General features: G+C 38.9%; 1 protein-coding gene across 1 annotated transcript in view; it reads left to right on the forward strand.

Moving 5' to 3' along the window:
• The first annotated feature begins 8,159 nt into the window (after nt 1-8,159).
• Nucleotides 8,160-14,623, forward strand: part of LOC145499449 (mitochondrial potassium channel ATP-binding subunit-like) — a 13,068-nt gene continuing 6,604 nt past the window's right edge. Inside the window, exons 1-5 of the mRNA XM_081478961.1 lie at nt 8,160-8,681; nt 10,217-10,885; nt 11,487-11,789; nt 12,941-13,144; nt 14,429-14,623. The exon at nt 14,429-14,623 is cut by the window's right edge and continues 205 nt beyond it. Coding sequence (XP_081335087.1) covers nt 8,593-8,681; nt 10,217-10,885; nt 11,487-11,789; nt 12,941-13,144; nt 14,429-14,623 — 1,460 coding nt within the window. The 5' untranslated portion in view covers nt 8,160-8,592. The remainder of the gene's footprint in view (nt 8,682-10,216; nt 10,886-11,486; nt 11,790-12,940; nt 13,145-14,428) is intronic.

The following is a 14,623-nucleotide window of genomic DNA, read 5'->3' on the forward strand; positions in this document are numbered from 1 at the left end:
GTAACAGTCGAAAGAAAAGGATTTGTATGAGAAAAACAGTTCTATTCTTCAGCCTAAAGAAACTATGAACACTGAGTTATGACTAAAAATAAACTCAACTCGCTTCAGGTGTGTGTTTCCTTGTTTCTCGTGAGGTTTCCAGGTCGATTTCATGATCATTAATTCTTCATAAAAGTCAAAAGTCGGCCTAAAACCTCACGAGGAAACAAGGAAACATACACTTCAAGCGAGGCAGGTTTATTTGAATTTATACCCGCACATTTTTTAGGCTTAAAAATAGAACCGTTTCCCAATACAAATCCTTTTCTTTCGACTGTTGCGTAACGTTAGTCAAACTGCATGTATCATGCACACGAACGCTCATTTTCCGAGCCGTGACTGAACGAGTCGGAAAACATCAGGACGTGTACTGAACGAAGTCGATTGTTCAAAAACACGACGTTGGAAGTTCTTATTTTAAGATGAGAAATGGAAAGCGTGAATTCTGATTGAGCCCAAAATAATCAAATCCGGGGGCGCCAAGGAAAGAATGCAAATAGTTTTCAGACGTCGCGGGTCATGACAACAGGAAGAAGGATAATTCACTTCATTACACCGATTGCAAATTTATCATGGGGGCGTGCTTGGAATAATGGCTGAGTCTAGCCATATTGCCGAGATGCCTAGACACCGCAAAAGCGATGCAAGGCAAGGATTGCTCTTAATCAGGTCATTTTTGGAGATCTGTTGACCTAGATGATTCAAAACTGCTTGCACTTGGGCCAAAAAAATGAACTTTACAGGAACTGGATAAGGCATCCAATTAAGGGTGCACTGTAGGTGAAATTCACATGATTTTCAATTAATTAGCAACTCAGACTGGAAATTCTTGTAAACAATTAGTTGTTTACCGAAACTCGATCGACTGATAGTCAATAGGCGAGAAGCGGATTTCTTTTTTAGCTTTATCACGAATCGAAACTATTCCCTAATACTGAAAGCTTAGAGCAGGAATGTCGTGAAATCCCTTCAAAGGATACTGCGAGGCACGCGCAAACAAAGAATATCCAGATTAAAACTTCATATAACACCAAAGGAACACTCACGCAAGTTGCTTCCGAGGGAGAGACGCTTCGTTCATTTTCATAAAGTACGAAAAAGTGCTGTAGTCTAATTTCACGCGGCTGGTGCCCTGCGATACAGAGATTCCCTTCACTTAAGGGAATCTCTGGCTGTCTCGCAGAGTAGTCGGCTTGTTGCGGTTGACAGAAAAACGACGTTATCAGCTACCCCTTTTTAAAACGTATTCAAGAAACAGCTCACCAGGCCCTTGTCTTAATAAAATGATAGTGTAGATTGAAAATAAAACAGCAAAAGCGACTACTTTTAAATGACTTTGAAAGCTCTTCAAATGTCATCCAGTATGGGCAAACGTTAGATTTAACCCGTGGCACAAGAAATGAGTTATTCACTGCTGAGTAATCTTTCGATGTCTCATTTCTCCTTTATAGCTTCCTTTGCGTTCTCTCCTCCTCTAAATCTTACCTTACTGTTTTACTCCCACTTCTCAATCAACGTCCGGTGAGTCATTCAGTGCAAGTGTGCGGTTTTCAGTTTTGAGTCAGTACATATATTCCTGTTCTGTGTGATAAATCCCAACTAATTCCAATCCTATTTCAAATCCTACTGTGTTAAAGCTTACCCTTGAACATGTTTATTTTAGTTTGCCGCTGTTTGTTTTTCAGTTTAATTTGACAAAATGAAATTCAGTCGTCCATTGAAGCTAAGGTTTAAGCAGCGTCCACACTACGCCGAAGAAATTTGAAAACGCAGCTTTATTTCTACGGTTAGGCCTACCGTCCACACTAATCTGTCACGAAAAGTGAGCTTTTCGAAAACGCACTTCAAACCGGAGGAATTTGAAAACACTGGCTTTGCGTTTCGTCTGGACCGGTTGAAAACGGAGATTTTCGAAAACAGTGTAGTCGCCATAATCGTGTGATTTCCCTGCCCGAGGTTTCGTCAAACAAAAAATCACCGGTGATTCAGTTGCGTTTAAATTAATTAAATTAAATTCCTCCGGCCTAGTGTGGACGGAAAGCATTTGATGCCTTTTCAGGGTTAAACCTCCAATTTTAAATTCCTCCCGCGTAGTGTGTATTTCACAAACACTATCGGTTACTGGAAGTGCACCATGGCAGAACACATCCCTGATTAAGTCAACAGGCAAAGCGCAATGTTTTTCGTAACGTTGTTCATTCTTATTTGCAGTCTTGCTCAGTAGATCTATTTGATCGTCATCATAGCGTGGCCACAACCGCTGTGAGTCTAGTACAGAGCTGATTTAGTTTACAAAGTAAAAAAAAAACTGAAATGACTTTAAAATCTGGCCGCGTACCTTCCCCAGCATTTTCTCGACTTGTTTTCATCCCTCAACAGCTCACTATTTACTAAGTTGATAAGAAAGCTTAACAATAATATCCCTGCAAAATTTGCAGTATTCAGCGCGATTTAGCTTTTAGTTCTACTGCGACGAAAAAAGTCACTCCAAGAGCGTGAGTCCCCTGCATGGACCAGTTTAAGACAGATCAAGAAACCCAAGAAATTTGCGGTGGATTCTTTTTGAGGTCCCGTCCACACGTATCCGGATATTTTTGAATCCGCAACTTTTTCTTTCCGGATACGGCTTCCGTCCACACGCATCCGGCGAATTCGGCAGCGAATCCGGATATTTTTGCTACGTGTGGACGGAGAAATCTTGAATTCGGAAAGAAAAAGTTGCGGATTGAAAAATATCCGGATATGTATGGACGGGGACCTGAATTGAACAGAGCGGCAACATTGTAGGGGAGTTAGCAACAATTGCATCATGCTAACGATTGAAATTTAATGTCGAAGTCCTTCGAATTTCGAAATAAGTGGCTAATTTCGAAATATCGAAGTTTTTGAAGTCCTGATATCGCAAAGAGTTGTAAAGTCAGTTGACTTCAAATAGTTTAAGCTAAACCAGCATTATTTTAATTTCTAGCCGCCAACAACATGGCAGCTAGTCGTATTTACATTAAAAAAAAAGACACTGAAGTTATCCGTAAAGACAAACAGAACGCACTGATAAATTATCGATCTCAAGCGAAGAATGCCATATGGCGTGTTTTAAATGGGAAACTCCAGAGAAAAGAAATGAACGTACAGTTGACTTGGTATCAATTAAGAGTCCCTTCTCCCTCCCTGCTAGATGGCCGTACTTAAAATTCTCTTAAACGCTCCTGCAAGAAGACCCCTTGTTTCTTAAGACTAGAGTGTTAAAGTCCTCTGAAACTGAAATATTGTGGCGTATCAAGAAGATGATCGAGAAAATATTTAACAGTACAGTTTCTCTCGTCCTGATAACTGCGTTGAACGACACGCGTACGTGTCAAAGATAGTTGCTGTCACTGGATTTGTTGTCCAAGACTACTGCGGCCATCTACTGTTTTGCTGACAAAAAGATGCCGCCGTTACTTAACAAATTCTATTAATGGGATGTTAGTTTAAAAGCTTTTACATATCTTTAAAAAGAACGAATGAGATTGTGTAGTGTACTCTATTCGCGGCGTGCCACGAGAGGTACGCAATATCTTTCTCAGTCAAAAGATCTGCCTAAAATTTTAAGGTTATCTCACCGCTTTTAATAGTATACCGCGACTGAAATGAGAGTGACATAATGCAAACAGGAGCAATTTCTTTCTGTTTTAAATTTTACTGTCGGTATCATGTAACGGAAGTTGGTTACAAAGATTATAGCCGAGTTTTTATACGAGAACGTTCTACCATTTTTTGCAGTTTTAAACTGATACTATTTGCGACGCACGGAAACCACTGCACGGCGGAAGACACGAGCAATCGCACGTAAATCGGGTGTTGGTCTGTCAAGGCGTGTCTCTTCGGTTTAACTAATTCGCTTGGTTCGCTATACTGTATTCAGCTATGTGTGATATTTCCGTGGTTAAAGTTCAGTTAATTGCTTCACTAGTTAATTAGCTGAGACATCAAGATTTGTCCGTTATCTCCTCTTGTTTTTTATTTGTTTCAGGTTTGCTAAAGCGCGGGGATACTCTCTAGAATCAAGCTGGCACCATTGTCTATGGGATTCTTTTGTTTTAATGAATGTTCTAATGGTAAGTTCAGAAGCCCAGAAGATGTGGTGCAGCTTTTGCAGGGTTAGCCCTACCGTGTGCTAGTCTACAAGACGCTGAGTCCTAAGCTTCAGCATATAAAAACATGGAGTAGGTTTCAGGTTTCGCATAATTAAATCTACCACTTCCTATGCAAAAATAGGTTAAGTTTGATCTACAGGACACAATTCGTGTCGTAAACGTTTCGGTGGTTTCAGGGCGTTTATTTCATACGAAGAGGAGGTCGGAGGGAGAAAGATTACTCTTCCACCCACTTCCTTGAGCAGTCTAAGTCTCCTTGAGCAGGTTTCAGAAGAAACCAAACAAACTGTCTTCAATTACATGACGATGATGATTTGAAAATTGAGACTGGTTTAATCCTACTTAATATGTTGGTAAACTGGTCTCTGATAAAAACAACAACAACAACAACAAAAACCAAAAATTCTGGCAACCCAGTTCATCAGCCATGATCGACGTCCCGGGTCTTAAATTGCACTGTTTTCGAGGAAACCTGTTTAGTTATACCTTGCCAACAGTACTGATTCTTGTTTAAGTATCATGGCTTCGGAAAGGGCAACAACACGGACTATGGAAATAGTATTGTAACATCTACGTATAATCGGGTCAATCTTGGACCTTATTTATTATACCGAGATGCTACAGCACGCAAGGCACAATTTTGGTCTGAAACCGGGCAAGAGTTCAATTTAGAAGCTGTGGGCGCATTTCTACTCAAAAGTCCGAGTAAAAGTTCCCTGAATTTCGGGATTTGGGAACAAATGCAGTTGTAAGCTTGAATGAGGCCTAAACATGCTAAAAAGTTTATATCCATTCTTTTCGCGGTTTTCGTATAATTTTCAAATCTTGTTCAATATTGTGGTATGTATAATCCTTCAGTGTTGGCGGGTGTTAAAGAGTAAACCATATTTACCTATAACCGGCACCGAATTAATCAACGCATAAGTATTTGTACGTCTGTAAGCGTGGTCGGCAGTATTCGATTTCGGGGTGATTCGGAGCGACAAGAGACCAGTGGTCGGCCGCGGGAGTGTAAAGGCCGTCTTCAAATTTCGAGTTCGTTCTGTGCCAATTTGGCACTATCACGGCTTCTGTCTGTAATGTATATTGACTCCTTCTATGTACCAAATATTTCACTTTATCGAGGTAGTCTCCTTACAAAAGCACATAGACGACCATTTTTCCTTAAATTAATAAAACATTTCTGGACAATCTTGTTGATATACTTCGCCATTTACAGCCGTAGAGAATCAGCAGGAATCGTTTAATATGGTGCCATATACAGAGCGTGTTGTATTGTACTCTGAAGAAAGGTCTACTCAACATACAGAGTGGATGGAGCGTCGGTTTAGTACCAGCACAAAATACTGCAAAATAGCCTTTTGCTCGGACCTAAAAGACTTAGTTATTCCACATTGTTGAGAAATTTTACAGATCTTGGGGAAGCACTCAAGAATTGAAACGAAAGAGTCGTTTCAGCTACGCAGGCTAGCCGAGGGGCCTTACTCATCTAATTCACTTTTTTCTTTCCTAATCAATACTAATCGTCTCAAATATTTGGGTGACTTTCAAAAATCATCTTCTCTATCAAAGAATAATGAAGGAAAACATGACGAATATCAAGAAGGAAAACGAACATTTTCAGCCAAGTAACATTTTGGATTGCCCTAGAGCCTGATGGGTTATCATCAAATCGAATCAGTGATCAAATATGAGTGTGAATGATTTGACACTGTTTGATAAAATTTCAATAGGTGGTAATTAAAATGGTCGTTAAGCAATTTCATTTTGTGGACCGTGTTAATTGGGCGTCATTGGTTTTTGACAAAATACGCCGAACAGTCCGCTGTCGCTATTTGCGTAAAGCGCATCGTACATATTTTTCAATGCGGTTCACGTCTTTCGACAACATGACGTCGATCAAAACCGGTAATAAATCAAGTCCGTCGATTTTCATAAAGCTTTCAAAAGATAAACCGTTGGTTTACAAACTTGGAGGACGTCGGGTACGTCTCGAAAGTGTTTGAAGTACCCGAAGCTACGCCGCTTTAGAAACACTTTGAAAACCTATCGATTTCTATGTGGTTTTGAGGCCATGAAAGCCATATTGATATTAACCGCGTCCGAAGGGGCATTGTTGGCATTCAACTCTAGCAATTATAAGTTACTTTCTAAATTTAAAGGCACTTTGAAAGTTAATCGATCGTAACAAAATGTTGTTAAGTTTTTCGAAATTTCTAAATAGGCTCGGCATGAAACTAGAAAACTATGAGAACAACCGAGTCGCAAAAAACCGCGCAAACGTGCAGCTAGGGGCAGCAAGTAATTCAATGATTCCGCAAGTTTTCAAAGAGAGATGAGAGCCAAAATTGTATATATGATTTAAGTTTCCCAATAACAATATTTTTCTCATCGCCCCCTTGACAACAATCAGTGGCAATGGTTGTAATACCGATATAAAAGGTGATAATAAACACTCAGTATGAGAAGCATCTTGGGTCAGCTAAGTTATAAATAGATCATGTAGTAATAGAATATTAGTGACGTTGAGTTCATTTGAAATTCGTGCTCGTGATTTGGCGCACGTGCTCATTAGGTAAGCATTTTATGCTACAAGTTGCAACGTGATCTTTTACAATCTGGTTTCAGTGTATTACTGTTTGCTAATGATTTGACAGGCCAAACATGAACAACGTGAAGTCAACTTCAAACTTATCCAGTGATGACCCTTGGCCGATCAAGAGATAGCAAGTTTTGAATAATGATAATAGATATAATTAAATCATAATTAACGTCATTAACCATTGGTGTCGTGCAAATTTAGACGGAGGAAGAAAGAGAAAAGACCTGCCTCTAAAAACTCAGGAAAACGTGATTAAAAAAACCCTACACTGATGGTAAAGCGTCGAACCCACTCTCATAATCTTTGATTACTGCTAGAGTCTTGAGGTTACCATATATCTTTACAGGTGACTCGTGTCCAAGCGATGTAGCGCGTCAGGTTTGAATTGTTGATCAGGTTAAACCCCCATATCAAATTAAAGCTTATAGAGCTGGTTACCAAACTATACCAAGAATTTTGAAATAAAATGAATTGCTGCATTTTTCACGACTTCTAAATGTGAGTGTCCGGATCACCTTTTAAAAGCTGTAATTCAAAAGGAATAGGCCGTATTCGTCGAATTCTCTTATTGCGCTGGAAAATGGAGGCTCATTCGGGAGGATATCATTAAAAGGAGATTTATGTCATTTGCATTTGAAAAGACTCGCCGCTGTTAGTCTCAGTTACAAGCTAGTTCCAGTCCAATACCGAGAATACGAATATGGTATATTTGTCCGTTTGCCCTCAAATGGACAGTAGTAGCTAGCTAGTTTGTTATACTAACAGCGACAACGTGCCTGCGAATTTCATTTTTCGATATGTGCTTTTTTTTTTCCTCCGGGAGCGATTTTTGTACGATCACTTCATATTTTGTTAATCCTATTTCGAAAATCTTCTGCAACTAGTGGCAAAACACGGACACGTTTCCTTAGCGATTTGGGTCCTGCTGACTGAGGAAAAAAATGAGTTAAGAAAAACCAAATTTCCCTTGACTTACAAGTAGCTTTTAAAGGGTGAAACGGATGCTCGCATTTAGAGGCCTCTTTTCCTCATCTGACGGTACCATGCAAGACAGTTTCTGCTTCTAAAATTTCAAAGAGGGCTAGCTTATCTTTAAACTGTTAACTGGCTGTCGAGTTAACTCAGATTGGACCGGATCGATAGAATTACTAAAATCTAGGGAGTGTTTAAAACACGAAATGGCACTATGGTTAGCCTAAGTAGTGTTCAGTTTAGCCTAATTATTATCACTGACTCGACAGTGGTTAGCTGTCAATAATTGTGAGGTTTGTGGCATATCGTCATTTCGCCATTTCTTGTTTTAAACACGCCTCAAAATCTGGATTGAACAAAATTGCTAGTGGATCGGATCGAAGCCAAGTAAACCTGGATGGATTGAACTTTCAGTGGTATCGCTTTTTAAATTCCCCACAGAACAATCACGTGTTTGGTAGCTGGGTGATGGCTGATAATAATCATGTTAAACGACAGGCGTTCACAAACCTCCCAAGGAAATGCGTGCTGAATTCAAAGCAGTTCCACGCATGAATGTCTTTTTACGGCAAGCAACTCAAGCTCGCTGACATATCAAGAACGTAGCTTTTCTACTCCTTGATGCAGACTTTTTTTCTGAATTGATCGCTGTGGATAAATAACTTTCCCGCAATTTTTTTCTGCACAGTGTTTTTTGGGGGGGGAAGTATCCAAGGCCAAAACCGCCAGGCTTTCCAACGTTTTACTCGTGCAGCCTGGAGCAAGCCTGGAGCGAGTTGCTGCTCCAAACCAAAATGGCGGACGAATCGTTGTAGAAACTGTAGCTGGCTTCTCGTAGGCGAGATGTATCCTTTCTTGACCTCAAAATTGTGCACATCTCATTTACGGAGTCATGTTTTCTCTGGCTTTCCAAGAATTACTTCAATTAGCAGGTATGCAAAAAAAAAAAAAAAAAAAATTATGTTTTAGCTATCATTTTCACGTCCCGGCGTTTTCTCCGGACCAATCATTTTGTGGCGCCAGTGACCATTCAAGTCTGGTTTGGGATACCTTTTTTCAGTTTGGTACCCTTTAATGATTAAATTTCTTTGCTAACTACTTTAGATGAAAAATATGTTATCAAAGGCGTCTTGTACTTATGTTTATGGATTATAATTTGATATTTAATCTTTTTTTTTTTTACATTTTGATTTTACCGGTAAGGTAGATTTGCAATTGTGTGTAGTTGTGCGCATTTTGATGCCGAAGAGTGAATTCAATAGGAAAGCAGAAACTTTCAAGTTAACAAACAAATTCATACATTTCTGTAAAGAGTGCCAGTTATTTGTCTTCAGTGATCTTACAGACATTGATTCCATCACATTAGCTTAATACCCAAGCTCAAGCTGTGAATGCGCAAAGATCATTTTTTAAATAAGTGCAGAAATTCTCGCGCCCTCATTGGCTAATTTTTATTGTCAATAAGTGGACAGACACATGAATTTATAATTTAAATGATGCGTCAGCGAGCGAGGGTGGACAATTTAATAATTTGTTATTGTAAAAAACAAATTGAAGTCAGTTTTTAATGCAACTGTCCTGTTATTGACAATGAATTTCATCATAACATTGTCAAAGTAGACTGCGGATCCACTCAGCTATCGCCTCGTGGATCCACAGCTACTTTGACAACGTTATGACTAAATTCATTTCAGTTTGTTGAATTGATCAATAGCAGGGAGATATCTACAAGACGTTTTAAGAGAATGAGAATACAAGAAATTTTTATAGGAATGCTCTACCTTACTTCCATTGGGTATTGGTTACTGCCTTAGCACCAAATTAGGTAATTTTGGGACATTTCGGGTTTTTAAAGATTATAATAGCTTTTCTAAACCAGTGTAACATTTTTATATTTATCATTTTTGGGGAGTTTAGCTGCATAGGTTATCCACTCCATTTTGCTAAAATCACCTCAAATCAGCAAGGGTACTGACAGCAGGAAATACACAATGGAGGGAAGGGGGCCAGGGGGAGGGGTGAAGGAAGGGTTTTCTGTTTAGGATTCTATAATAATTTGCATCTTCTAAAACATGTAAATACTCTAGGGCATTGTACAATATGATCTTTGCTAACTCACAGCCTGGATCTGCTGGTCCCCTGTGGATCAGGGAAGCATAAAAGTTTAAAATGTAGACCACAGACCTTTGCTTGCCATTTTTTAACCTGTTGTTCTTTCAGCAATATAGAGGTGGAAAAATGGTTTGCAGTCACAAACAGTGATGACTGCAGTGCTGTCTGTGTAAATTTACACAGACTGATGATGGCAATTTTTTTATGATTGTGGTTCAAGCTACATTGTGTAAGAAATGTCCTTTCCTGAGCTTGGTTCCTACTCGTGATAATCTGCATTACATACTTTCTTTAATTTGGTACATTGTAATTACATTTTTATTTATGATTGACATACATTTCTTTTATTTTGTAGCAGTTACAGGACAGCAATCACCAGAGGACAACCAATTTCAAAACTCTTAGCAAAGAATACTACAAACAACTTTGGCACTAGATTAAGAACTTTGCACATCTGGAAATTTTTAGAACAGAACCCAAAATGTTCAGCCAGGCACTGGTCATTTCTTAAATATACAGGACTTTTAGCTGTTGTAGCACTAGTTGTCAGATCAAAGATCTCCAGCGCACACTGTGGCTTGAAGTTAAGCCACAAATCATCTTCACACCACGTAGAGAAGAAAGGCAAAGAAGGAGAGAAAAAACAGCCAAAATTTGACTTCAGAGAATTCTGGAAGTTCCTATGGCCAGATTTATGGCTGCTATTGTTGGCAGGTTTGAGTGCTTTTGCAGTTGCCATGGTGAACATTGAATTGCCACTGTTGCTGGGAAACCTGGTAAATGCAGTTTCAAGTTTAACAGGTGGAGCTCACAATAATGATTTTTTTCAAGTATTAAGAGAGCCTGCTGTGAAACTGATATCAATTTACGGAGCTCAAGCAGTTCTTACATTCTGTTACATTTCATTTCTTTCATGCCTTGGTGAGAGGTTGGCAGAAAGAATGCGTAATGCTTTATTTGCGTCATTGATACGACAAGACATTGCTTTCTTTGATAGTCATAAAACTGGAGAACTAGTTAACAGGTAAGTTACGGTTCTTGAGCTTTCGGCAGTCAGGGTCAAGATTTCCTAACACTTTATAATTTGAATACAGACAGCAGGGAACCTCAGACTGCATGTAACTGTTTTTAATTTTTCAGTTGGATACAAACATGAGTTTGTACAAAAAAAAAAACATGAAGATCCATGAACCCACATGCACCTGATGAAATTTCTCATGAGAACTTATATAGCACTTATATATAATAGTTAATACACTCTATTAAGTCATGAGCCAATCTTAGCTGTGGAAAATCAACCAATCACATCAAAACATCATGCTTTACAGTTGATGTATAACCAGTTTACCTCATCGACTGATAACTAGCAGTATGGCATCATGAAATAATTGAAAATTACTTTATTATTTCTAACCTTAGTTAATAATTTTGCAGAAGAAGCACAGGTTGATGGATTGTTCATACAATGTACATTTGTCCCTGTGTAACCTTTACTGGTCTGTTGCTTAGACTTGCCCAAAATGAAATGCTTATCATTCTTACTTACAAGTGTATTAAGAGTTACAATAATGTTTCAGGATTTAAGTTTATTCTTGATTAAACATAGCATATATTTGCTCTTAAAGATTGACAGCTGACATCCAGGATTTCAAGAGTGCATTCAAGCAGGTCATTTCTCAAGGCTTGCGCAGCACAACACAGACGATTGGTTGCGTGGTGTCACTCTACATGATTTCACCTAAACTCACTCTTATGATGATGGTTGTGTTACCGACTGTCATCATTGGTGGCACTTTGTTTGGGTCACTGTTAAGGAGGCTTTCCAGGGCAGCTCAAGCACAGGTTGCCAAAGCAACTGCTGTGGCTGATGAGGCACTGGGAAATGCGCGAACAGTGAGAGCTTTTGCTATGGAGGACAAAGAAACAAAGTAAGATAATCAAGTAGTGCATTTTTCACTTAATACAATCATTCATATTAATTTTTAATTGCAATATTAACCTCTTAGACTTACTAACCAAGTGCATGGGCCTTACTGGGAATATTGCCCCAAGGTTGTGGCAGTATGGATAGAGTACAGCATGGCCCTGAAAAACAACCGAGGGTCAATATTTGCCAGGGCTGTCAATAAGGGCTGTAACCCATATCACCTGTTACAGCTGAGTATGTTTGATGGACCCTTGATGTTATGGGTGAACTGGCCTGTAGCTGATACAATTCACCCGTAAGCAACAAGTTTGCTTCGGGCATGAATATCAAGGCTACAGGTGAATCAAAACTTAACAGCAGCCCTGTTTGTCAGTCCGACTCTAGGAAGCTAGGTCAGCTGGTTGTAGTATATTACATTACAATGGGAAACAAAAGAATAGACGGCTTATAATCATTTCCATGAAAATGGTTCATATGGCAAAATCCTGACCTAGAGAGAACCAATCAGAACACTCGGATAATTGACATGAAGACTACCTTGCCATAAAATACAGTAAGTCATTTAAAACTGACCAACAAGGCTCGTTTTTCTAGAGAATTATGTCCCCAGTTATTCAATGATAGGATTATAGGAACCTACGGTTCACCTTTTTACCGAAATGGTGGCCATTTTGATTTTTATTGATTTCAGATCTCGACATCATCATGGGATTCTCAGGGGGTTAATTAGTATGTACTTGGCCCCCAAGCATTCCATAATTAATTAGTTACCGTACATATTTGAAACAATGGAATTTAAAATGGCCACGGTATTGGCAAAAAGGTCGTACTATCGGTTAACGAAAGTTTATTGCCTGATAGTAATTTATTGGGTGGTAGATAGCACTATCCTTTTGAACATCTGGATCTTGGTACAAGTAAAATTTAATTTAACCCCTATAAGACACCAGTTGATATTAACAATTATAATGTATTATTAAACATGTAGATAAATGAGGCACTTTTTGAAATTTGGTTTTAAACAATTTTTGTTGATTGAGGGCTTGAAAATAATCCAACAGGTTGTATGAAAAAGAAGTAGTACATTTTTGTGAGAGTTAGATTTCAGGTACAGTATTTCGTACATTGTATAATTTTGCAACTTTCTTGTAGACTGTATCATGATGAGGTATCCAAATCTAAGACACTGAATGAATTGCTGGGAATTGGAGTTGGAGCTTTCCAGGGTATGGCCAACCTGGCTATTAATGGCCTTGCATTGGTTGTGTTATACTATGGAGGATCACTTCTTGCCAACGGGGAAATGGAACCTGGGGACTTGATGAGTTTCCTGGTGGCTACACAGACCATTCAAAGGTACATAATGTAGGCAACCATTTAATAGAAAGTCTTACAGCAAATGAGATGTTAGTCTGACATGGCTGCCCCTCATTTACCTGCAGACACTGTTTTTGCCAGTGCCAATTTTTTTCCACACTCTAGAGGCTATACTAGAGTCATTTCTTTCCCCAGGATATAAGTCAATGATCTGGCCTAACCTGCCTCAGACCCAGACAGCTTCATCCAGAGAGTAGTGTGTTAACCGTAATGCCACCATGCCTTCTACAATGTCAAAAGAAACTGCTATTATATAATATCTTTTTCGTTGTTGTTCATAATAGCTACATATACTTCTGAGGACTATTAAGTTACATATTTGATAAGCTTGTTGCCCTTATTGGCTAGTGGTTGTTATGCTGTAGTGTTGGGGTCAGTTGATTTCTAGGATAGCAATATAAAGCTATGAAATCATCATACAGACATAGAATAACTGCAACCATAATCCATCAAATATTTTCGCTTGCTCGCAATTGGTCTAAACAAGTTACATGACTGAATATGCCCCAGCTGAAACTGGGGAATTCATATCCTCGGATATTCCCCAATTTTCAAAATCGCAAGCATTGTGAAAAATATTTGAAAGATAATAAACACAATAGCCTCCATTTGGCATGAAAATATGCTTGGATATTTGTCCTTGGACCTTATCTGTTCCTCAGAGCTCACAGTTTTCCTCAAGCTGCGCTCTCGCAAAACTGTTCGCTTCTTGGAACAGGTACTGTTGGCGGACAAACATCCAAGCATATTTTCGTGCCAAAAATTGTTTATTTATGTTCAAAAGAATAAGGAAATCACCCCAGTGCAAAAAATGTATGATTTTATTAATTAGTTCATTCTGAGAAGTGTTGGTGTGTGTGCTGCCCTTCTATTAATCTAATTAAGTTATGTTAGTGATCTGTTAGCCTGCAAACAGGCTGTAGTGTCTGAGTTCTCCACTCAGGCACTGCTTTCTGGATTTTCACTTTGGCACGTGGGTGAGTTTAAGAACAATGTGGGATTTAGGGTGGGTTCTGGCTCATCTCTTCTGACATGTATGTCTCTCACACATGCTTTTAACTCAAACATGAGAGCCTATTGGCAGGCTACTGTCTGATCTGTCAAAGATGTTACAACAGGTTTCCTGTAACTCATTTACTTACCTGTGTTATTATACATGTATTATTAGTCAAGGGCTTAAAAGCTTTTCATAATGAATACACAAATTGAAACAAATTTTCAGAAAACTAACTTACTGTATAAAATAACATTTCTTTGTTTCAGATCATTAGGCCACATGTCTCTCTTGTTTGGTCAAGTTGTACGTGGCATGAGTGCAGGAGCCAGAGTTTTTGAATACCTTGTCATCCAGCCCACCATTCCAGTGACCGGTGGCACTCAAATGCCCCTTGAGAACATTCATGGACAAGTTGATTTTAAGAATGTTACTTTTTCCTACCCTACACGGCCCACACAAAC

Source organism: Orbicella franksi, chromosome 10 (genome assembly GCF_964199315.1).
Source record: "Orbicella franksi chromosome 10, jaOrbFran1.1, whole genome shotgun sequence".
NCBI classification, from domain to species: domain Eukaryota; kingdom Metazoa; phylum Cnidaria; class Anthozoa; order Scleractinia; family Merulinidae; genus Orbicella; species Orbicella franksi.